Genomic DNA, 22,899 nt, shown 5'->3' with positions numbered 1-22,899 from the left:
AAGGGGAGTCGGGCAAGAAGAGGCCAGGGAGTCAGCAGGGCAGGTCCTGTGGACCTGGTATTCCAGCAGGGGGTCTGGATTTTTTTTTTTTTTTTAATTCTAAGTACAATGCAAAGCCCTTGGAGGGTTTTCAGCCTGAGAGTGAGGTGACCTGAATTACATTTAAGAACATTGTTCTGGGCTCTGTGAACATGGACCAGAGGGAGAGCGTGAGCAGAGGCAGGGAGAGCAAAACAGAGCAGTGGAGATTGTGAGGGCAGATTTGCGATCTATGGAGAAGCAGGAGCCACTGGAGTCTCCCTTCTGCCACCAGAACAAAGATGCAGAGGGCGGGGGAAGGAGATGCAGGCTGAGCGCTCCACAGCTTCTCATTTAAGTAACTAGTGGGTCATGTTGCCCACTCCTGATGGCAGCGTAGGGGGTCCACTCCAGGTGTAGGGGGTGGGAGTCAAGAGCTGCTGCCCCTGTTAAACGTCGCCCCGAGCCGTTGGCCTCTGCTGTCTCCCCCAGGGGAGCAAACTCTTCCTGCGCTCTCACAGGCGCCCCTGAACTTGTCAGGATCAATCCCTGGTCTTCCTTCAGGCCTCCTTCTCCCCGGCTCCCTCTTCCCTTTAACCCGGATAATACCAGGATGAGCCGGCAAGCCCAGGCAGGTTCCCGTTAACCTAACTGCACCTCCACATGCGCGTTTTACGCATAAACCGGGCACTGTGTTCAAATCCTCTGCCCAGGCACGGCCAGCCTCCAAATTGCCACTCGCAGCTGCACCTGCCGGCCAGGCTGGCTCTCACCATCTACACGGGCTGTTCTCCCCCCGCCCGGTCAGAGCCTGCCTCCTCTTCTCCAGTGGCTTCCGCTGTGGTTGAGGGCCACCCCTCCAGGCCGACGCTGGGCCTGGCTTCAGCCTCGTCCAGGTGCACGTCGGCGACTGTGTGCATGATACTTCTGCTGGGACAGGCTGCAGGTTTTACAGTGAAAGCACCCCCAACGGAGGCAGCCTCTTGACAGGCAAGCCGGATCCTCCCCTTGTCCCGGTCATCCCCTCGGCCAGGCCGTCACCAGGCTCTCCTGCCTTCCTCCTGTAAATGCTCCCTGCAGTGCTCCCTTTCAATGCCCACTGCCCCCTCTCTAGTCCGTGCCTTGCTTTCAGTGTTTTCCTACCAACATGTTGATGAACCGCCGGCCAGCATTCCCAGATTTCTGAATTAAGTTCTGGACTGTAGGAAGGGCAGACCCGCATGTGGTTCATCCGTGAGCCCCACCGCCAAGCACAAAGGAACACCGACCAAGCAGACAGTACTGCTCCTTCCTCAAGAGCTGTCAGAGGCTCCTTAGTGCAGATGTGACAAAAACAAATGCTTCAAGCAGGCTTCTAAAGCCCTCCACGACCAATCAGCCCAAATCCTCTTTTCCAGTCTGGTCTTCACTGACTCTGGACCCTAACAGGTCTCCTCTTCCCTGGACTTCCTGGCTATTGACCACTTCCATTTGGAAAGTGAAGCTTTTCAGGGGCACCTGAGTGGCTCAGCCGGTTAAGTGCCTGACTCTTGATTTCAGCTCAGGTCATGATCTCAGGGTTGTGGGATCAAGCCCAGCTTCGGGCTCCTCACTCAGAGGGGAGTCTGCTGGAGATTTCCTCCCTCCCCTTCCCTCTGCCCCTTCCCACCCCCGCACTCTCTCTCTCTCTCTGAAATAAAATGATTTTTTAAAAAAGATTTTATTTATTTATTTCACAGAGAGGGAGAGAGCACAAGTGGAGAGAGGCAGAGGGAAAGAGAGAAGCAGACTTCCTGCTGCACAGGGAGCCCGCTATGGGGCTTAACCCAGGACTCCAGCACTGCAACCTGAGCCAAATGCAGACGCTTAACCAACTGAGCTACCCAGGCACCCCTAAAATAAATAAATAAATTTTGTAGGACGGGAAGGGAAGGGAAGGGAAGGGAGGGAAGGGAAGGGAAGGGAAGGGAAGGGAAGGGAAGGGAAGGGAAGGGAAGGGAAGGGAAGGAGAGGAGCTAGGTGTCAGTCTTGAGCTTTTCGGTATGTGGGGTTCTGCTGACGCCAATACCCTATACCCCTCTGTGCTATCCATATTCCAGCCCACACCTCCCTCCTGCCTGGATAACCAGCCCCCAGCAGCCTCTGCACCTCTCCAGTCATCTCTCTTCACTCCATCCCTTGGGTCAGTATGCTCTCCCTGTGACCTGTCTTCAGTTCTGGATCCCTCACAACCATCATTTTACCGGGCGCGGTGTGGATGCTGGGGGCTCCACATCACCTGGCAGAGCTCCCCACACGTAGAAAGGGCTCTGTCAGTGTTTTCTGGTTGACCAATTAGCCAGACTGACACGGCCTGACACATCTGCCACAGTCCAACAAAAGAAGAGGGAAAAGCCAGCATAGGAACATCTTTGTTCTGTCTGCGCAAGACGAACAGGGAATGGGTAGAAGAGGGCGTGCATAGCGTTGGAAAGAAAACGATGTTACAGCATCTGAATCAGAGTATCATCCATCTCTTCTGCTAGCGAATGGGTATTCATAACAGTTGCTCATGACATCAGCCACGTTTCCAGCGGAGAGCCCAGTGAGAACGCCACCCACTCATTTCAGCAGGGTCGATAATTAACGGCGTTACCTCCGGCATCAATACCATACGATTGGCTTACAGACAGGACATAATTCGCAATGTCTACATAAAATGCCATTTTTTACATATATACAGACTTATAGTCTTGAGCAATTTCCAAAACAATTTTTTTTTTGTTTGGATCTCTACTCCACAGGTTGCCCCCATCACCACTGCCATATCTTCCTCCTGCCTCTCATCCCTGATCTCCAGGAAAGGGCAAGCAAGAGCCAGGGACCGAGGAAGAGAGGAAGCAAAATGCTGCACTGGTCACGCAGATCCCGCGGAGAAAACTGGGGCTGCCTGGTACTGCAGAAAGAACCAATGAATCTGGTCAAATCCATCTGAATTTTGGCTCCTCCATTTACTGTGTGATCCAAGCTCACCAGGCTTCTGTTCCAACAACTGTAAAAGAGCAGTGCTATCGCTCACAGGATTTTTTGAGGGTTAAATGGGAAAGCGCCAACCAGACTACGCAGGTGCTCAAAGGCTCCAAGTCCAAGGACAGACCAAAACCGGTCTCCTTCCCCGCTACTTCCTGCTTATACAAAAGTGGGGTGGGCAGAGGGAAGCCACAGAAGAAGGCAAAAAGTGGCTAACAACCACAAGTGCCATCTGTTCTCTGCTTGCTTTGTAAGAATCTCGGAGATGGCAACAAGTTAACTCCAAGAACACTGCTCCCAGCCAGCGCGGCAGGGCTGCTAAAGTCACAGGGACCACCGGGAGGCAGACTCCTTCCCCAGCCCTCCAGGACTAGGTGTGCAGCCACTGCCCAGCTGGGCACCAAACCTCTTTGGTTCTTCCTCTACCCACACCATCCAGGTCTTGGGCAGAAAATACCAGTTCAGCATTTGCACGCCCATCGAGGGAAGCAATAAAAGGGCTCTTGCAAGGTTAAAAGGATGTGGCTTTTAAACACACACACACACACACACACACACACACACACACACACACACACGCCACAGAGAATCCCTTTCCCCACACCCTTCCTTCTATTTGGAGCAGCCTCCATCAAAGCAAGTGGGCTTCTCAGGAATCCCCACCACGACCACTTCCAGCCTCAGCCAGGAGAGAGGTAGCCACACGCTCTTCCCTATGCAGCCGCCTCCTGCCCAGCCTGGGGCTTCGCGGCACTTCTCCCAGCAGCTCCAGCTAGTTGGCCTGAAAAGTTACAGCACTTCAGGGGACAGCTATGTAGCGGTCCAGGAGGGGCTGGGCTCACAGCGCTTTCCTTTGCTCTAGGGAGCTGCATTTTTCTAAGATTATTATTCCTTGGGCTGGCTGCTCAGCTACTCAGCGTCATTTCCCCTTTGGGTGGGAAAGTTCTTTCCTTCTGCATTGCCTTTCATTAAGACTTAGCCTTTTTCTTCCTCTTTCATCTGCAGATCTCACAATTAAAGCATGGTCCATGGAGCACAAAAATCAAGGCATATAAACGTAGCACTCAGAACTGCGGCTTAGAAGCCCTAAGTTGTTCAAACACACACACACACACACACACACACACACACACACAAAGAAAAAGAAAATCTCTGGGACTTAGCATCTTCTCAATCTCCACCGGTTCAAACACCAGCAACGAACTTCATCTGAACAGCCAGCAGGGTGATAGGTGGGTCCACAAATGGGGGACTTGCAGCCCAATGCAGGCAAACACCCCCCAGATGGAACACCAGTAAGCTCACTCAGCGGTCAGAGTCCTGAACTCTGCCGAGAGGAAAAAGGCAAGAATGGCCCGTAGGAAGAAAAGGACATCTCTGGTCCCCGTGGTTGACACCCATGTATCGAGAAGCCCAAGCCATGAGTGCCAGGCACTGACCACCAGTATGCCCACCGCAGGAGGGGCTACAGGCAGTTTCCCCAACAACCAAGTAAAGCACATTATTTCTAAGACTCAGGGCTCATTACCAGCAGGAGCGAGCACCTCCCCAAACACAAAGACATGAATACAGAGCCTGGACAGCCATCTGTCACGGGTGCTGAGAGGGCAGATATCCTCATGGGACACAGTGTGGACCAGAGGGCCTCTGGAGGCTCTTTCAGTGTTGAGAACTGGCTGCCTCAGGAAATAACTGATTCTACTTTGTGAGACATGGTGGCCAATCAAAAACGGTCCAAAGAAAAGCCTGAGAGTTTATTAGGAACCTCAGACTCACGGAAATCACTTACTACTGGCTTTCTTGTTCATTGTCTTTTCCCCTCTAAGTGACATTGTTTGAACCACCATCAGAAACCAAACACAGGTCATGCTTGGATCCTCAGCCATGGTAGCAGCTTCTAGCAGTTTTCAACAGGTAATCAGTTTCCTCCTTCATCTTACCTTTCTAACATCCCACCTGAGATCCAGCCTTAGGTCAATTGAAGAGCTGGCATGACTTGGGTGGGCTTTGTGGGGGTGCCAGGAGAGACCTGCTTAGGTAGGAGAAGTTTTGGACTACCCTGGCTCCTGCCACCTGCTCGGGGGACTCCCACGTGCATTCCTCCAAAGCCTCATGCACCTGAAGCCTCCATTGCTCTCAGCTCCCAAAATGCATCAAACTGGGAAGGTTGCAAAGGCAAGACTAGCAGAGTTACCTACCACATCTACGAAGAAGTGTGGTCACTTAGGGCAGGGGGGTGTCCCTGACTAGCAAACGAGATCAGTCCCAATTCTCACCTGCTGAGTCCCCTGAGCCAGTTCCCTCCACTGTCCCTCTCCCAGTAAGACCCAGCTTACTGTGATGTGTGGGGATGCCCAGCTGTGAAAAGGAAGGAGACTTGTGTGCAAGCCTTATCCAGCCAGTGTCCCCGCAAACAAGCATCCCTCCCACCCATCCCTAATAAGATGGGGCCCCACAGCTAAGAACACCTGACCACCAACCAGAGAAACCTGCCTTCAGTTCTTGGGTGTCTCCTCTGAAAGGGCCTCAATCCCCTGCACTCCCTCTCCATTTAGAAAACTCACAAAATACTACAGTGTCCCTTAGTTACTTTTCTAGTATGAGAAAGCCAGGGAATGTTCTCTTTTATGTTGATTCCCTCCCATGGAACTTAAAACAATGTATGTAGTAAGGCATCTGAAATCAGAGTCACAGTGAGTATGTCTCTGGTAGGTCTTTTAAAGCTTCTTTCTCCCCTCCCTTCCCTTACTGTTCCTCAGTTTCTCAGTCTTGGGCTAGTGGCTTAGAAATTCACAAGGACAAAGCATTCTGCAATGATGGGAGTACTACTGAATATGGAGTTGAGTTTTTACTGGGGGTCTGACCATTTTTTAAAAAACTTTTTTCTTATTTAATTAGAGGAAGCATCCCTAGGTTCAATGAAGCAAGCTAATTCCTATACGGGATAGTGTGTGTAATATGAGAAACTTAAATGAAGTGCCAGTTAGAAAGATGAAATCTTCTCAACTTTCACCTAAACTTCGAATCAATACCTAGTGTTGCCAGCAACCATGCTTTTCCAGAATAACCCCGCAAGAGAGCATATGCCCTGTGTCACTCACAGGAAGGCAGTGGCTAACACCACCACACTGCTGACTGTTCAAAGCACTTTTCATTTATTTTTACTTTCATTTTGTCATGCCATCACTAGGAGGCTAGGGGGAACAGGGATCATTACTTCCATTTCACAGATGGAGAAACTGAGATCAAAGAGGTGACACTCCCAAGGTCACAATGGTATTAGGTTTGGAATTTCACTGGATCTTAAGCATTTCTTCCAGATCTAAAGAAGGAACTGCATAAAAAGGTCCAGAGGAGAAGGGGCAGGTCCCTTTCTGAGCAGGACAGGCAGTGGCTCTGTATGGAGCAGCAGCCCATCAGGAAAGGAAAGGGGTGGGGGGAGGAAAGGCTCAGGGGCAGTCCAGTGTCACCCTTTGCCTTGCAGGGGTTTGCCCTCGCAACCCCCCACCTCCACACCGTTGCCCCAGTCCCTCCTCTGCTTTTAGAGTGAACCAGCAGAGCGTTGTGTTTCCAACTACATCCTTTGTCCTTTACAATATCCTCAAGGCTAGAACCCTTAAAAATCAGTTATTTATGTTTGAAAGTTAGGCTCTGTACGTGGAGAGGCCATTTCTGTATCTACAGGAAAAGAATGTAATTGGGGAATTGACGGGAAGATGTATCACCTCTGAGGTGGGAGAAGCGCTTTTGGAAGGTTTGCGGGGGGTGGGGGTTCTTTTCTTTTTTTTCAAAGGGAGGTGTCGGGGAGAGGTCCAGGGTACACCACGCAAGACAAGTTTTCTTCCAAGGGGTGGGGGAGAACAGGACGGTCACACCCCCAGTCCCGCCACCAGCGAAAGCGTCTGGGACAAACACTCTCCCGCTCGCCGCCCTCCCACGCGCCCCCCCCCGGGTCCCCCGCGACCCGGGTCAGCTGGGGGCCCCTGGCCGGGACGCAGCTCGCAGAGGGGCCTAGGGCGGGGGATGCGGCCCCGAAGCGCGCCTACGCCCCCAGCCCGAGGCTCCTCGGCGCCCGGCCGCGGCTCTCACTCACCCGCGCTCCCGCCTCGGGGGGCCCGGCGCGAGGGTCCCCGGCGTGTGGCGGCGGCCGGCCCGGGGGCCGTGCGGCTGGGGCCGGGGGGCGCGGGCCCGCGGCGTTCCCGGGGCGGCGTGGGCGGCGGCGGCGGCGGCTCGCGCTCGGGGCCGGGCTCGGGCGGCCGCGCCAGCCCCGCTTCTGCGAGGGGCGCCCCGCTCCGCGCGCGGCGGGCCGGAGAGGGCGGCGGGCCCCGCATCCCGGGGGCGGCCGGCGGCGGCAGCAGCAGCAGCAGCAGCGGCGGCAGCAGCAGCAGCGGGCGCGGGAGCGGCGGCGAGGCCATGGTGGCGGCGCCCGCCCGCGCTCACATGCCCGGCGCGCGGGGCGGGCGCGGGGCGGCCGCGGGTGCGAGGGAAGCGGGCGGCGGGCGCCGCGCGGGGCCGGGGAAGTGAGCGAAGTGAGGCTGCGAGCGCAGTCCCCGCCTCAAAAGTTGTGGGGAGCCGCGGGAGGGCGGCCGGGGCCGGGCGGGCGCGGCGGAGGCGGAGGCGGCCCCGGCGCCGCTACATGCTAATTAGCCCGGGCGGGCCGCGGGCGGGCGGGCTGCTCCTCCTCGGGTTGACATCACCGGCCGAGCGCGGCCGGGCCCGGGGGCGGGGAGAGGGCAGGAAGGGGGCGGGGGCCGGCAGGGGACCGCGGGGTGAGGTCCACACAGCCGGCCAACTTTGGTCACACACACACACACACACACACACACACGCCCTCCCCACCCCCATTAGGGTTGCTATGCCTTTGGGAGAAAAATCAGAAAAACCGAGTCCTCCCAATCGGGAACCAGAATTTCCCCACTCCTTAAATGCAAAGTAAAGGGATGAAAAGCGGGTACCGGGTGATGTGGTTAGCACTAACTAGCACTAACTAGATTGTACAAAGTGCTTTGATATGTGAGAGAAGTGGAACCTGTTCCCCCTCTCCCCACCGCTCCCCACTGCCCCTTGCTAATTTGAACTGCCCCCTCCCTTGCCACCACCACTCCTCCTCCAGGCCCCAGGGCCGGTGCTGGGTTCACTGCTGCCAAGCCTAACACCTAACCCTGTGGCCAACGCGGGAGTCACCCTATTCTCCAGAGCCTTCTCAAGCCTGGACTCCATCCCTATTGGACCACTGCTTTTGGCTCACACCAAGAGTTCTGCAGAAATGTCACCTCCAGGACAACCAAATAGGCCACAGGGAAAAGAAAACTGTGAATTCGGGCATGGCTAGGCAAACTCATAATCAGAAAAAGGGCTGCAGATCAAAAATTAAGCAAAAAGACACACAGAGATCACTGGATTTTAAATGAAAAGTTTCAGGGGAGAGATTCAAAGATTTAGTGAAAACAAAATTTCCTGGCAAATAAAGTTTCATTTGTACCCATATCTCTCTCCTTCCCAGCAAATAAAGGATAAAATGTCTAACTTTTAGGGACTGTGAGGCTCTTTATTTCTAGGTTGAAGAAAGAAGGGCTCAAAATGGGAAAATAATTTGCTCAAAATTCTGAAGCTACCCCCAAAGATTAAGAAATTTACCTGTGAATGACTGTGTGGCATTAATTCTGGTCCCACAACTCAGAATTTGCAACAAGCTAGACGATGTCTCAACTGAAATGAATACTGGAGTTCTTCGGAAAATCTTGTCAGTTTATCGGGGACTCCTGTCTGACCACCAGATGCTCAGAAACTATGAGTATGGACTTCCCTTTCAGGCCTGACTCCCCACCCCACCCCATTTCTCCACTCCTCTCTGCTGTCTCCAGAGCTCCATGACCCCCACCTCCAGGGCAATGAGCAGATCATGATGTCCAGGGCAGCTGCAGATGGACCTAGGCCCACTTTGTAATGATTCAGTCCAAGTGAGTCACTTGGCAGAAAACATAAAGGATGCTGTGTATAAACAGCCTCACCTTAAACAGAGGAGTGGGGAGTAACGATTTGGGTTTATTTTATTTTGTTTGTAAAGAACCACAAAACAAACCCAACTTGCCAGGGCTCTCACGTGGAATTTTCAGGTCTTTCCAAGAAAGTATCATAAAATGATCCCCCTGTAAGTAACTTGGTTTGCTCTCGTGGCCCCATCTCAACTTCTCGGGATCCTGCTCATATTAACAGGCAGCACTGCCCAGCTGCCCAGACGCAGCCAGACAAGCCCCAACAGGCCAAGATGCTGCGCTCAGAGGTTCTGGTCAGCGCCACTCCCTCCCTTCCTCAGAGTACTCTTCACAGAGCACAGGTTGCCCTCCCAGGCAACCGGTGACATTCAAGGGTTTAATGGCCCTTACGGGCTTCTCACGTGGATTCAGAGATCCCACTAGAGTCTGCATTCACTACCAAGGCCAAACGCGCAAATGTGCACCTGGGACACGTCCCTCCCTTTTAGGCAGCACAGATTCATCTCTCCCTAATCTTCTCTTTGCCTTCTAAGAGAAATAGCCAAGCTCACATCAGGTGGAAAGGGCTTAACCCGGGGATGATGAGGGGAGACGCAGAACATGGAAGGTTTTATCACAGTGAGATGGACCCGGGCACTTTTTCATCGCCTTCTAGGACAGAAGAAAACAGCAAGAGAGAGTTGGAGGCCGACAGAACCTTAGAAAGAGTAGTCAGCTTGGCCTTCGAGCCCTAGCTTCTTGTCCTGACTTGACTGCTGTTTAACTCTGTGGTCCCAGGCTCAGTCTCCTCATCTGTAAAACAAAGATTGTCTGAGATGATTGCTAAGGGGTGCTCTGGCTCTGGTGTTTTAGGGTTCAGTAAAGACCTTCTGACACCATAGCAAAAAGGTATGAAACAGGTGTTTAAGGATATTTGTGGTGTTTCCTTCCCAGGGATATGAAAATCTAAACATGACTTTTGGTCACCTTGGATGGCTTGGAAGAGGCCCTGTCTGGAGCCAGGGGATAAATCGGATGACATCGAAGATCCCTCCCAGCCCTGGGAATCTACTGACCTAAAATGAAACTGTTGGGGAGCCAGCTCAGACCACGTTCCCAGACTGAGAGAGCCAGGAGTCAGGCAGGAGTGGGGACCCTCCAAAGTGGTTGACAGCAAAGTCTGCAGTCAGCCTGGCGTCTCCACCCCCCAATACTGCACGTAGTCAGAGCTTTTCCAGGGCTTTCCCAGCTGCTTATGTGAGCTACATTAGAGTTAGCCCAGACTGCAGAACTAAATCGCCACCCCCCCCCCCCAATGCCGCAGCTTCACGTGATTGAGGTTTATTCTTCTGGTTCTCTTAGCAGCAATAGGCACTCACGCAGCACGTGGCTCTTCTCCACACAGCATTCCCGGGAGCCACACTATGGCAGCTTTGCCTTTCTCTAACGTATGGTTTCCGAAGTTGCCCTTGGAATTGACTTCACAATTGGCCAGAAGTGAAAAGAACATGGGGATATGAGCATAGGAGGTTTGAAAGGGCCCAGCCTGAATGTGGCATGCTTCCCTTTCTCTCACATTCCACTGGAGAGAACATTTGTCACATGGCTCCCCAAACTGCAAGGGAGTCTGGGAAATACAGTGTAGCCATAGACGCAAAGAAGGGGAAAAGGGATCTGGGGAGACAGCTAGCAGTCTCTGCCCTACCACTCACTATTAGTAGGGCAGGGAAAGGAAAGGGAGGACAAAGGAGATTCAATGCTCTGGCCTCAGTTTCCTCCTTCCTAAAACAAGGGTGTTGAATCAGATGATCTCTGAGGGCCCGTCTGCGTTAGCATTCTGTGGTTCCAAGAGGTGATGAAATGTCCTTCTGCACCAAAGTAAACAAGCCTGCACATTCCTGCTGCAGCTCGTCCTCGGCCTGAGGAGTTCTCCTCTGCCAGCTGGTGTGCCTGGAGATCCTGGAGAGCGGGCCTTGGGTTTGCTCCCAGCTCTGTTCCCAAACTGTTCTCACTCCTTGGCCAAGTCCAGTGATCTCCACTGACCTCAGTCTCCCCACCTGTAGAGTGGGGAGAGAAGTCATCACCCTCTGCTTCCTCCCCGGGTTGGTCTGAGGATATGATGAGGTCACCGTCCAGAGGCATGGAACTCTTCCGACTGAAGCGCTCCTCATGATGCTCGAATTGTAACCAGGGCGGTTTAACGACACTGCACCCTGAACAGGCCTCAAGTGTGCCCAGCTCCTGAGGACAGTGCCCTGTAGGATCCGTGGCAGTGTGGGGTGGCATGGCCGTGGCTGGGATACAGTGGTGGCTGCATAGCAGTAACATCACAGGACTAGGATCCTTGAGGGCTGAGATCAGCCAACAGACAGCTGGATTAAGCTCCATCCGGGGGTGGTGAGCCGGGCCCAGGCAGCTCCGTCTCCTCTGGCCTGCTCCTCTGCTCTGTGCTCATCACCCCATTACACCCTGAGTCTATTTAATCATCCTCTCATCTGCTTGTACCCTCCCACCCCCAATCTGTGAGCTTTCTGGGAAGTTCTATGCCTCATTCATCTTTGTGTCCCAGACTCCAACACAGTACCTTCTTTCTTTTATTTAGTCATTCAACAAATATTTACTAAGTGGCTACTCTGTGCCTAGCATTGTGCTGGTTCTTGGGTGAGTCTCAGACCTCATAGACCTTGAAGGTTTGGAGGAGACAGACAGTAATCAAAAGAACGTAAATGTAAGCTTGTCACTGGGCAAAGTTCCCTGAAGGAGAACACTTAGGAAGGGTCTTCGGTTTCCGCATAAACATGAGATTGAGCCACCATCTGAAAGCTGTGTAGGCCATTATTATGTAGACTGAAAATCAGGCAATGGGGAGCAGGGATGTGCAAAGGTCCTGAGGCAGGAAGAATTGGAATACATGTAGAAGACCAAAATAAAACCAAAGTGGCTGGAGCACAGAGCGAGGAAGAATGTGGAGGGGAGGCTGGAGATCCTGATAGCAACCAGGTCATGCAGACCCTAACAACCCATTTTAAAGGTTTTTGCTTTACCTTAAGAATTTAGGGAAGTCATTTTAAGGTTTCAAGTTGGGGATGTGGGGTGAGGTGAGAGTGGAGAAGAGAAAGGGGTGAGGAGTGACATATCTGCAACTGGAAATCATTATTTTGGCTATGATAAGGGGAATGACTTAGAAAGAAACAAGAGCTGATGCCTGAACTCTTGGAGTCCAAGCGAGAACGATAATTCTTGGACAAGGATGGTAGAGGTGAGTTCATAGAAGAATACGGACTTGAGATTGTAGGAGGCAAAATCCACAAGGTATGCTGATGGATGTGGAGGAGGAGGAAGAAGAGGTCAAAGATCTCCTGAGTTTCCGGCCTTTATGTTTGGATGGACCGTAGTACCATTCACAAGGAGAGGGAAGGGTGGAGAGCTCGATCTTCGAGGTTAAGATCATGAACTTTGTTTTGGACTTGGGTCTGGGTGACTCTGAGACGTCCAAGTGGCAATGTCAAGTGTGTATTTAGATGTACAGAAGTGGAGCTGAGAGGAGAGGTCCAGATCCGCATACAAGGGCATGAGACCGTCGAGAAAAGAGAACACTCTAGTAGGTGAAGAGAGCCTGAAAATGAGCCATGGGGCCACAGCGTGACATGGCTGGGGCGATGGCACTGAGCCAGGAGGAGCCGGGGCAGGAGCCACACAGACGGGGGAGGAAGCCCAGGAGAAGGTCGAGTCACTGGAGTGAAGGGAAGGAGATGGTAGTTCACAGTGGGTGACCCTGACCAAAGGTCAAGTAAGGGGATGACCGAAAATACCCATTGGCTTTAGCAACACGGAAGTCCTCCCTCCTCCCCCCGCCCGTGACCATAATAAGGAAGGTGTTGGCATAGCAATTGTAGCAGATGCAGCAAAAGGGAAGAGTGAGTGGGAAACGAAGAGACGAAGGCTCAAGAGAGGCCAGCTTCGAAGGGGAAGAATGCGTTAGGACAGCCGCCGCAGGGGAATGAAGGAGAGTTTGAACATGGAAAGGGGAGAGAGAAAATCAAAGCTCTAGGAAAGAGGAAAGGTGGTTGGCAGGCTAAGGCTCTTGAGACGCGGGAGCGCAGGCAGAGGGACCGGGCCTGGAAGGAGGGAAGAGGAGAGGGTGGCACAGCCAAGGGGTCTGGGTTTCTGGCTGAGGACTTCCATTTTCTTTGTAAAATAGCAAATACAAGGCTATCTGCTAAGGGTGGAGGGACTGGAGTGGGGGCAGGGGAGCTGAGGACCACGAATGTGATTTGGTTCCTGGGCTGCTGTAAGAAAGCACCACGAACGTGGTATAAACAACAGAAATTTATCCGCGCTCAGATCTGGAGGCTGGAAGTTCAAAAGCAAGGTGCCAGCAGGGCCGTGCTCCCCACAAAGGCTCTAGGAGAGAATTCGCCCTTGCGTTGTCCTAATTTCGGCTGGTTGCCGGCGAGCCTTGGCGTTCCTTGGCAGGCACACACATCACTCCAGTCACGTGGCCTTCTTCCCTTCACGTGTGTCTGTATCTGTGTCTTCACCTGGCCTTCTTATCAGCATAACAGCCTTTGGATTTAGGGCCCAGCCTAATTCGGGATAATCTCCTTTTAACTTGATTACGTCGGCAAAGACCTTGTCAAGTAAAGTCACATTCACAGGTACCAGGGGTTAGGACTTGACCATATCTTTCTGGGGACACAGTTCCACACACTACAATGAAGAAGTTTAGAAATCGTGGAGGGTGAGAGAAATGTGCTAGAAGGCCCAGCCCTGTCAAGGGCTCACAGAAATTACTGGAGAGTGTCCAGCAGCACTAGCTGTTCCCAGCTTGCCTCTCTTTGCTGACCAGTGTCCAGCATCCCTGGCCTGAGCTGGGGCACCTCAGTCCTCTCCCACTTCGGGGTAGAGTCCCTCCCACCAGGAACAAAGACTTCTGACCTCACATGACCCCGCGCTTCCTGTCCCAGTCTCTGCATCCCACTCAGGACAAGACGCCCTGCAGACAGAAGCTGCTGACCCTGGCAACACTAGGGGTTACAACAGAGGAGAGAGAACTCAAGCCCCCCTCCCCCCGCCTCCCCGGACACTTAATACACCAGCACCATTTTGTTCAGAGCCTCGGAAACGCAGTGCCTTGGGATTTTGACAAAAGAACTAAAAGAACAAACCCCTCTCCCTATTTTTGACCTCTCAGGAGAAGCCTTACTGTCTCCTTCCCGAAATGTCAGGAATGGTTTCCTCTTGTCCAGGTGAGCCGGGCTGCTCGCTGCACGCCAGGCCCAGGGAGCCCCTGCTGCACCTCACCCGCTGGTGGCTGGTGCATCTGCCTGGAGGGCCAAGGGGAGCCACGAACGCCGCAGTCCTGCTGCAGACCGCTGGGACCTCCTCCAGGGAGGAAGGCTTGCTCATGGCTTGGCCAGGCTCCCAAGCATCATGTACCAGCAGCCCTGAGTAACCTCTTAGACAGCTCGGGGTGGGTCCTCAAATGACCTTCCGTTTCTTGTCTGCCCATCTGAAAGGACCATTCCATTCCAAACAACATTCCTCCGATAAAATCGGTTACACACTGTAAACGTCAATGAGCCAGGAACATTCTCCGACGCAACAGGATTCTGATAAGGCGGTCTTATTTTGCAAAACCTTCCAGCATGAAAAATCCTCCCCGGAGCAGGCAGGGAAATTCCTAGGATGCCAGGACATTGGGCAAAGTGGCCAGGGCCCTGGGGAAGAGCAGAAAACTCAGAGGGGGCATTTCCCACTGGGGACAGAGGGGCCTGGGTTTGCAGGCATTATTTCATTCAGTCGAGAAGTCGACACCTATTGGGTGGGTGTGTCCCAAGTGCTGGGCCCTGATCCAGAGCCACTGGGGAGGCAACGTCTTCGTGTGACTCCCAGCTGCCCTGCCTTTCGACAAGCAGCTACAGCCCACAGTCCGGCTGGCGGCAACACGCACACCTCCACCGACCGCTCTCGGCTGCACTCCCCCCTCCTCTGCCGCTCCTCTGTGCTCGCTCTGTGAGGCTGGGGTTTTCACCTCCCTCTCTAACCCCTGGCACCACCACCCGCCTTTTTTTGGTCTTTCTCTGTTGCTTTCTGTTCGCAGCTGTCTCCTCCGTGGGGCTGTTTCTGCTTCTTTCTGTCTCTTCTTTTCTTCACGTCTCACCTGACATCACTGAGGGCCTCCCAGCCCATCCATTTCTCTACTTCTCCATCAGGCTTTTGGTTTTTGTTTTTCTCTTTGTATGACTTTCTTCCAGTCAACTCATGCCCAGTGTTTCTCTCCTTCTCTTTCCTGTTTCTTCTCTTTAGCAAACTGTTACAATAGAACTAAGGCGTTTAAAAAAATTTTTGTGGAATCAACTTTTACGTTCTCTGGGTTTTATTTTTAAAATTGGTTGAAGAATATCTGTACTTCTCTATGATGTCTGAATTTCCCCCAAGATTATGAACAACTCTTTGAAACTTCTTTTTAAAGATTTTAGTTACTCATTTGACACAGAGAGAGAGTGAGAGAGAGAGAGGATGAGCAGGGGGAGAGGCAGAGGGAGAGGGAGAAGCAGACTCCCCGCTGAGCTGGGTGCCCGATGTGGGGCTCGATCCCAGGACTCTGAGACCATGACCCAAGCTGAACGCAGATGCTTAACTATCTGAGCCACCCAGGCGCTCCTATTTGAAACTTTTAATTAAAATGTGATATACACTGAAAAAAGTGCACCTGTGGCGTGCCATAAACGTGTCCTGCAGAGCTCAGTGAATTTCACTCATAGAACGTTTGTATACTCAGCACTCAGAGGGAAAGACACTCGTGTTCCCTCCCACTCGCTGCCCCCGTGGATCACCACCATCCTGACTTCTTTCAGTACAGTTGAAACTAAATAACGGTTACGTTATCAGTCTCCTGATTGATCTGTTTTTGAAATTTGAAAAAGAGGAAGGTTTGAACCTGTGACTTTGATTAGACAAAAGATCTCTCTAATCTCTGACCCATTGTGGACAATAAAAGGTAAGTAATGTCTCAAAGATAATAAATAATAAGTAAAATATAATAAATGTCCTGTTTCCAAAGGTCTTTGTTTCACAGGAGCAAGGGGAAACGTGTGGCCTGTGACATCCTTTGCTCCTTCTAAGCAGCCCTGAAAGCTAAGGACTCCTAGTCTCAGGGAGCAGTAAAAACTCCGCTGACGGAGCGGCAGGGACCTGAGCGATTGGCCCAAAGAAGACACAGAAGGCCAAGACAGAACTCTTCAAACACCAGCCCGGTGCCCTGTCCACTCCCCTGTACTGTCCCTACTTTGTAAGGAGAGAACTGGAAAAGAGTGTGGGAAAGGAAATAGGGCTGTATGTCTGTTGACGAGCAGAACCAATCTAAGGCCCCATGTTCTCGGCCAACATTCCATCGTCGTTGGTGGGAGAAGCTGGTGCGGTCCACACAGCGGTGGGGAGGGAGCCTAGGAACCTGCTACAAGTTCCACCCGGTTCTTCCTCCCACCCAACCCAGACAGACCCTGTGCTCTGAGGCTCGCACCCAGAGGGGGCTCCCCCACACTCCCAGCCCTGCTCAGTGCTCTGGGGATGCACGCCCGCAGGCTCCCTGCCCTCGTCTCGGTGGGGAGGGAAGGGTGGTCTGCATGAGAGAGAGCGATTTGGGAAGAGGCCACGTGTGTGAGAAGGGTTCTGAGCGGGAAGTCCTGCGCAGATGGAGCAATGGATGGGAGTCTTGAAAACTAGGCATCAGACCAGGGGCTCTCCATCCTGGCTGGATAGGAGAATTGCCGGGGGTTTGCAAAATGCCAGCGCCTAGAACCCACATACCTAATCAACATCTCTGGCCAGAGGGCCAGGGCATCGGTAGTCTCCAAAAGCTGCCAGGTGATTCTAATGTGCATCCGAGGTAGGAAACCACTGCCTTAAACTTTGTGCAGTAGGAAACAGGGACTGAGTGCGAGCTTTCAGCAGTAGAGGGACGTGATCAAATGGTGGCTTGAGAAGTACTTGCTGAGCGCCTTCTCTGTACAAGCAGCTACCATGCTAGAGACGAGGAAGATATGAATCGTCCCTGCCCTTGACCAGCCAGCAGATTAGGAGAAAATACAGCTCAACAAATAAGTATAACAAGTTATTTTACAGAAGTATGAAGCGAGTCCTCTAAGAACACTGAGGATTCGCAGGAGAAAGCTTTCTTAGAGAGGAGACATCAGAATCTGTCCTGAGGGCCTTTGCCAAGGAAAGAAAATAGAAGAGAACATTCTAAGTGGAAGAAAGAGTAAGGACACAGGTGCTGAGTGCTACAGAGACCCCGCGTTTCGTATGACACAGGGAGTGTGGGAGCGGACTCTGGAAAGAACGGTGAAGGCAAACACCAAGCCCCTGATCGTACTTGAGCTCTCGGTATTTGAAAAATGAGCTAGAGAAGGGGGAGGTAGGGACACCAGTCAGGAGCCTCTGTAGTGATCCAGACAAAGTGATGAACGGCTGGACCAAAGAACTGACGGTGGGAATGAAGAAGAGGGCAACCCAAGCAGGTAGCAGAATTTGGTAACAGAACTGACGTAAGGAGAAAGAGAGAGAGGAAAACAAATTTGAGACAGCAGGATAACATGGCCTTAGCAAAGATGGGATACCAGGTAAGATTACATGAATTTCATGGAACTCCAAGACATCCACATGGAGATGTGTTCAAAAGGCTAACCAAAGGGCAGAAGCTGGAAGCGGAATGGTAGAAGGCAAGGAGGGAAAGCTTGAGGAGAGAAGGTGAGCTATCCGGGTGTAAACCATCTACACTAGTCATTTGGCACAAAAAAAGGAAGACTGGGATGGCACTCAGCAGATCAGGCACAGGTGTGCATTCGCCAGGACTGACCTGTGGGTGGTGGAAACAGGAGGAATAAGGGGGAAACGGGGGTAGCTGAGGAGCTAGGTCCACGACGTACAAAAGCATGGCATACAACAGAGGAGGCGCGTTCACCTTTAGGAAGGAAGGGCATTTCTTCATGGAGATACAGATGTCTGAGAAAACTCATTCCCAAGGGCCTGGATCCAGGTCAAAACTCTCAAAAGCAGGGGCCAGGAAACTTCTTCCATAAAGGGCCAGATGGTCAATATTTGAGGCTTTGTGGGCCATATGGTGTCGGTCACAGGTGCTCAGTCTGCTACGGTAGCTCAAAAGCACCATAGACAACATGTGACCAGATGGGCTGTGTTCCAATAACACTGTATTTTTAAAAATGGGTGGTGGTTAAAATGGTTAATTTTATTTTATGTGAATTTCACCGCTATTAGAAACAACAAGCCCTGGCTTGATGTGGCCCACGGGGCTATGGTTCGCCAGCGCCTGCTCTAGAAGTAAAGGATGGGCAGCTGGCGCCTTCCAGAGAGATGATCAGATCTAGACTGTCCTCCACAGGGACCGTGGCCCGTGTCCGAGGAATGATCTGAGCTCAGATCCAGACCTGCCACTGACTAGCTATGGGACTTGAGTAAATTACTTCACTTTCCTGAGTGCGGTTTACTCCTTCGTAAAACGGGAGAAATATACCTACCTCACCAAGCTGTTCTGAGGATCAAATGAGACAGTGAATATGGGCGTCTAGCATAATGTCGGGCTCAGCAGAGATTCTCTTATTTAATGTCTGAGGATTGACCATGAATGGCAGCACGCCAGCTGCAGATGAGTGCCAAGACCGGGAGCCCTAGCATCCCGAGAGGTGGGACTGGAAGGAAGGGAGGATTTGGAGGCAGGGGCGAAAGGTAAGGGGAGGGTTGTACCTGCTAATGGCAGAGACAACAAAATGTGTATATCCAGGTCTACAGATAAATAGACCCACAGCCGCACGCATGCGTGCACGCACACACACACACACACCTGTGTGCACACACGCACACACAAGTTGATGTAGCCCAACTCCACTGTTCTTAGTGGAATGAGGTTCTGAGGTGCGTTGTCTCTGGCTAATCAGTGTGGCCCATGGGGAAGTGGCTCCCCGCAGTGCGATTTATTGGACCCCAGCACCGACCAGCACGCCTCGCCAGCAGACATCATGCAAAGCTCTGGTCTGCGAGTGCTACTGCCCATCACGAGCCTGGAGCTCATAAAGACGGCTAGTCTCAGATTCACGTTAGCCCAAAGCCTTTCCACCTGGGCTTCTCAAACTGTCAAGAGTCACCTGGGGGAGAGGTTGCTTAAAAATGTATGTTCCTCGGCTGATTTAGGGGGTCTGATTTAGGAGGTCTGGGAAGGGCCCAGGAATCTGCATTTAGCAAAAAATCCCAGGTGATTTCTTGTATTAGTGAGTCGAGAACCACACTTTCAGAAATAAGGCTTTACGCCCACACCCCTGAATGCAGCTGTGTGATGGAACAATGGGATCCCCAAAATCGTTTGTGAAATTGCAGCCGTAGAGCATGGGCCACCCCCTATCTCTTATGCTTCTTCCTACTGCTCACGAGGAAAAGATAAGCTCAGGTCTGGTGTCTTGCGGTAACATGACTAATTCTAAAACAGACAGGAAGATTTTCCAGGGCACTGGGTTTACCCCAAAAAGTAAAACATCAGTCCAGAGAAGAGCTAATCTATTCTCTTCAGTCTATTAAAAAATCTTGCAGGTAATTACTCTTCCCAGAGCACTTTCGGTTGAAACATCTAAGTGCAGTCTATTCCAAGCCCAGTTCCTCTCTTCCTAGCCATCCAAGAAGTCTGTGCCCAATTCCTGCTTCTTCATTCTAGAACACTCTGCTTCCAGCACCTATGGACTGAGCGACAGAAGCAATGGCTGTCATCTGGTTTCACAGTTTCTGATTTTTTAAAGAGCTTTGCACACATAGACATTCAATAACTACTTACTAAGTCAGTGACTGAATGAATCCATGATAGGTTGGATGGGTTGACAGAGCACATAAAAAATATTTAAAACCACGAATTGGGATGGTTTATAACTGAAGATACGCCTGTACTACTGAAGGTCTTTCAATCTGCTTAGGCAAAAAAGACCGACACAGATCACGAGTAAAAGTGTATGAACCATAACCACTGTCACTCACCACCACACACACACGCACACGCACATGCACACCCACACAATTTACCTAAATAAATGCTATCAACACTTTGAGAGGTCTTGTCAGTCCTCAAAATGTGTTATGTTGGGACCCCAACTTTGGAAATTGCCTCAAGAGTCGGTTGACTTTGTGGTCACACCTCATTTTTGACCCAAAGAAGAAAATGTACATTAATTGTTCCCCTTATTCACAGACTGGGTTCCTAGTGATTTTGGATGCTTCCAGAAATCAAATGAACCCTCAAGGGATCAAAACTTGCCTTTCATTGGAGTATTCAAAGGCTCTGAAGAGAATACTGAAAATGGGATTCTACACCCAGTTTGAGGAACGGCAGAATCACTGGATTAAGTGTGGCCGAACTGCACAGAACAGGTTCGGAGATTCTCTCCTTTGCCATCAATAAGAAACTCATCCCGGCTGTTCTCATCCTGAGCCCGGTGGCCGAGAGCGGCAGCGAGTGACCCGAGGCCCACCAAACCTGGTTGCTCTTCTTCCGGAGCCCACAGCTGCTCTGTATTTCCCAGCCAGCCTTCCATTCAGACAGTCTATGTCTAGTTGTGGCCAGTGGAACACAGGAGGAAGGGGTATGAGCCCGTTTAGCCCTGGGCCCTAAAACCTCTAGGGCATCCTCCACAGGTGCTTTTCTTCCACCTGCCAGCTGGGTGTTGAGAATTCAAGGGGAAGACGCTGCCCGCCTTGACAATGTTCGGCTGCTAAACAGAAGGATCCTGGGTCCCTGAACGACGGTGAAGAGGACTCCCGCCCGTCTGACTTGCATCAGACTGGAGCATGAGCCAGAGGTAAGTGTCTAAAGTGTCAAGTCCATGAGATTTGGGGGCTTCTTCCTGCAGCAGCAAATCTAGCCCCACTAATACACACACGTTACACAGAATAACCCAGCTGACAAGCAGCTCGATTAGAAACTGACACTGCCATTTGGAGCGTCTGTCCTTGTGACTTTAGTTTGGGGTTCGTATTTGAAAGCAGGGCTGTTTCCCCACCTTCAGCCTCTTATCGCACACGCTGCATGTCACATCGCAAAGATCGGCATTCATTGAGCCCTCCTGCTGGCTGCCGGCGGGGGGGGGGGGGGGGGCTGCGAATCCTTTGAAATGCCACTCACCCTAAAGGCTTCCCAAAGTGAACCTGATGGGGACCACATGGCTCCTATTTTAAGCCAGGCTTCACATTTGCTTCTTTTATATAGTGCCCTCTCTAACAGATAGTCAGGAACGTGCACGTACACACAGACACACGCGCGTGCGCGCGCGCACACACACACGTACGTCTTTTTAAACAAACAACAAAATAGGGGGAAAAACCCTACAGACTCCCGTAGAGACCTGCTTCTGCCTCTTCTAGAAGGAGGCTGTGGCCACCCTCACCTCAGTGAAGGGTAGTGAGGAGTCAATTGCTATCCATCCTCCACTCACTCCCAGCCCATCAGACTAGGGAACAGAGAAAGGGCGCCAGGCTTGATGCCGCAAGATGGGCTGCCTGCCCAGGAGCACAGCCAAGTGGGGACCCCCTGATGTTGGTGGGCCTTTCTTGCCATCTGCTTTGCCTTTTATTTGAATGTGACCTTCTCCCCAAGGAGAGTACTTTGACAAGAGTCCGGGGCTTATGCCTCCACTCACTGCCTCAAACTGACAAACTGGCATCTATTTCTGCTTATGAGCTCCCTCCAAGGAGCCCAGGCGCATCTCCCAGAAGCAGGGGTGCTGGGCAATGTGTGGTGAGTACTTCTGCACTCTCCTACCTGTGGAGAAGAGCAAACAGTACAGAATGCCCCACACACACATACACAGACCCATGTAACCACCATATCTGATCCTCTCCTCTTGGGCTCTATACGGACACAGAGGTGATAAGACCCAGCAAGAAAGTAGGTTATTTGCACTAGAGTAAGCCCTGGTTCAGAAGAACTGGACAGTGAGTGGGTCTGTAATGTTTAAGAGAAATTCCCAACGCTCCGGGGAAGGGAAGGGAGAAGGCTGAGAGGAGAAATGGTGTAGGAATGTGCCAGAGTCTGATTAGCTGAGGGGGTGTTGGAAGCTCCCCACTTGCCCCCTCTCTAGTACGGAAGGGTAGGAACAGCAAGATGTGTCAGGGGAGATGTAGAGCCAAAGCTGCCTGGTTCCTGGATCCTGCTCACCTAATCCTTACAAGGGTTTTCTGATAAAGCCCCACAAAATGTTGAAGACGGAATTTTATTATCATACCTCAGCTTCCATTCTCACAGCACACAGAGTGGGCTACAAGCCCCTTCAGGACCTTGCCCTTGCCTCGTAATTCTCTTGCCTCAAACTGCCTCACTCCTATGCTCTGAAACCTTGAGTTACCCCAAACGCCTTTCATCATGCTGTCCCCTCTGTTGGGAACGCCCTGCTTCTCTTCTCTTCGGCAAGTGCTTGGATGCAAGTCAGATATCTCCCCTTCCAGGGAGCCCTCTGTGACTGCTATCAGAGTCGCTTAGGGCTTCTCTGCCCCTCCACAGCCCCTGTGTCTGCCTCTGTCACTGCTCTTACTGCTGCTGGGGTCCCTTCAATTCTCCTCACTTTCCTCCTCTGCCCATGGAGAGGATGGAGCTACCACCCACGCTCTCCCCGCCACACCACTTCGGCCCCCACCCCACTGGCATCCTATATTTGCTCCTCCCTGTGGGAGCGGGAGGCCAATCTGAGTGGTCAAATGTGGGGCCACGTTTCATTGGGGAACAGGGCCCAGGTTTGAAAGGCAATGTGTGGGCACCGTATGATCTCTGCTCATCTGTCACTGGGTGATAAGACTAGCTGGTCACGGTTCCTCTTGATTCCAGCTCCTCATGCAAGGGTCTTTGGGAGAACTGAATTCTTAGATTCAG

At 52.0% G+C, this 22,899-nt stretch overlaps 1 protein-coding gene across 1 annotated transcript in view; it reads right to left on the bottom strand.

The window, feature by feature from the left end:
- The window catches only part of HEG1 (heart development protein with EGF like domains 1), an 86,127-nt gene extending 78,578 nt beyond the window's left edge, over positions 1 to 7,549 (bottom strand). Inside the window, exon 1 of the mRNA XM_045812760.2 lies at positions 7,100 to 7,549. Coding sequence (XP_045668716.2) covers positions 7,100 to 7,421 — 322 coding nt within the window. The 5' untranslated portion in view covers positions 7,422 to 7,549. The remainder of the gene's footprint in view (positions 1 to 7,099) is intronic.
- Positions 7,550 to 22,899: the final 15,350 nt, after the last annotated feature.

This window comes from Ursus americanus, chromosome 4, assembly GCF_024610735.1.
Source record: "Ursus americanus isolate L20-20 chromosome 4, mUrsAme1.1.p, whole genome shotgun sequence".
Classification (NCBI taxonomy): Eukaryota; Metazoa; Chordata; class Mammalia; order Carnivora; family Ursidae; genus Ursus; species Ursus americanus.
The sequence above is the reverse complement of the archived record's forward strand: the minus strand, read 5'-3'. Positions and strand labels throughout refer to the sequence as shown.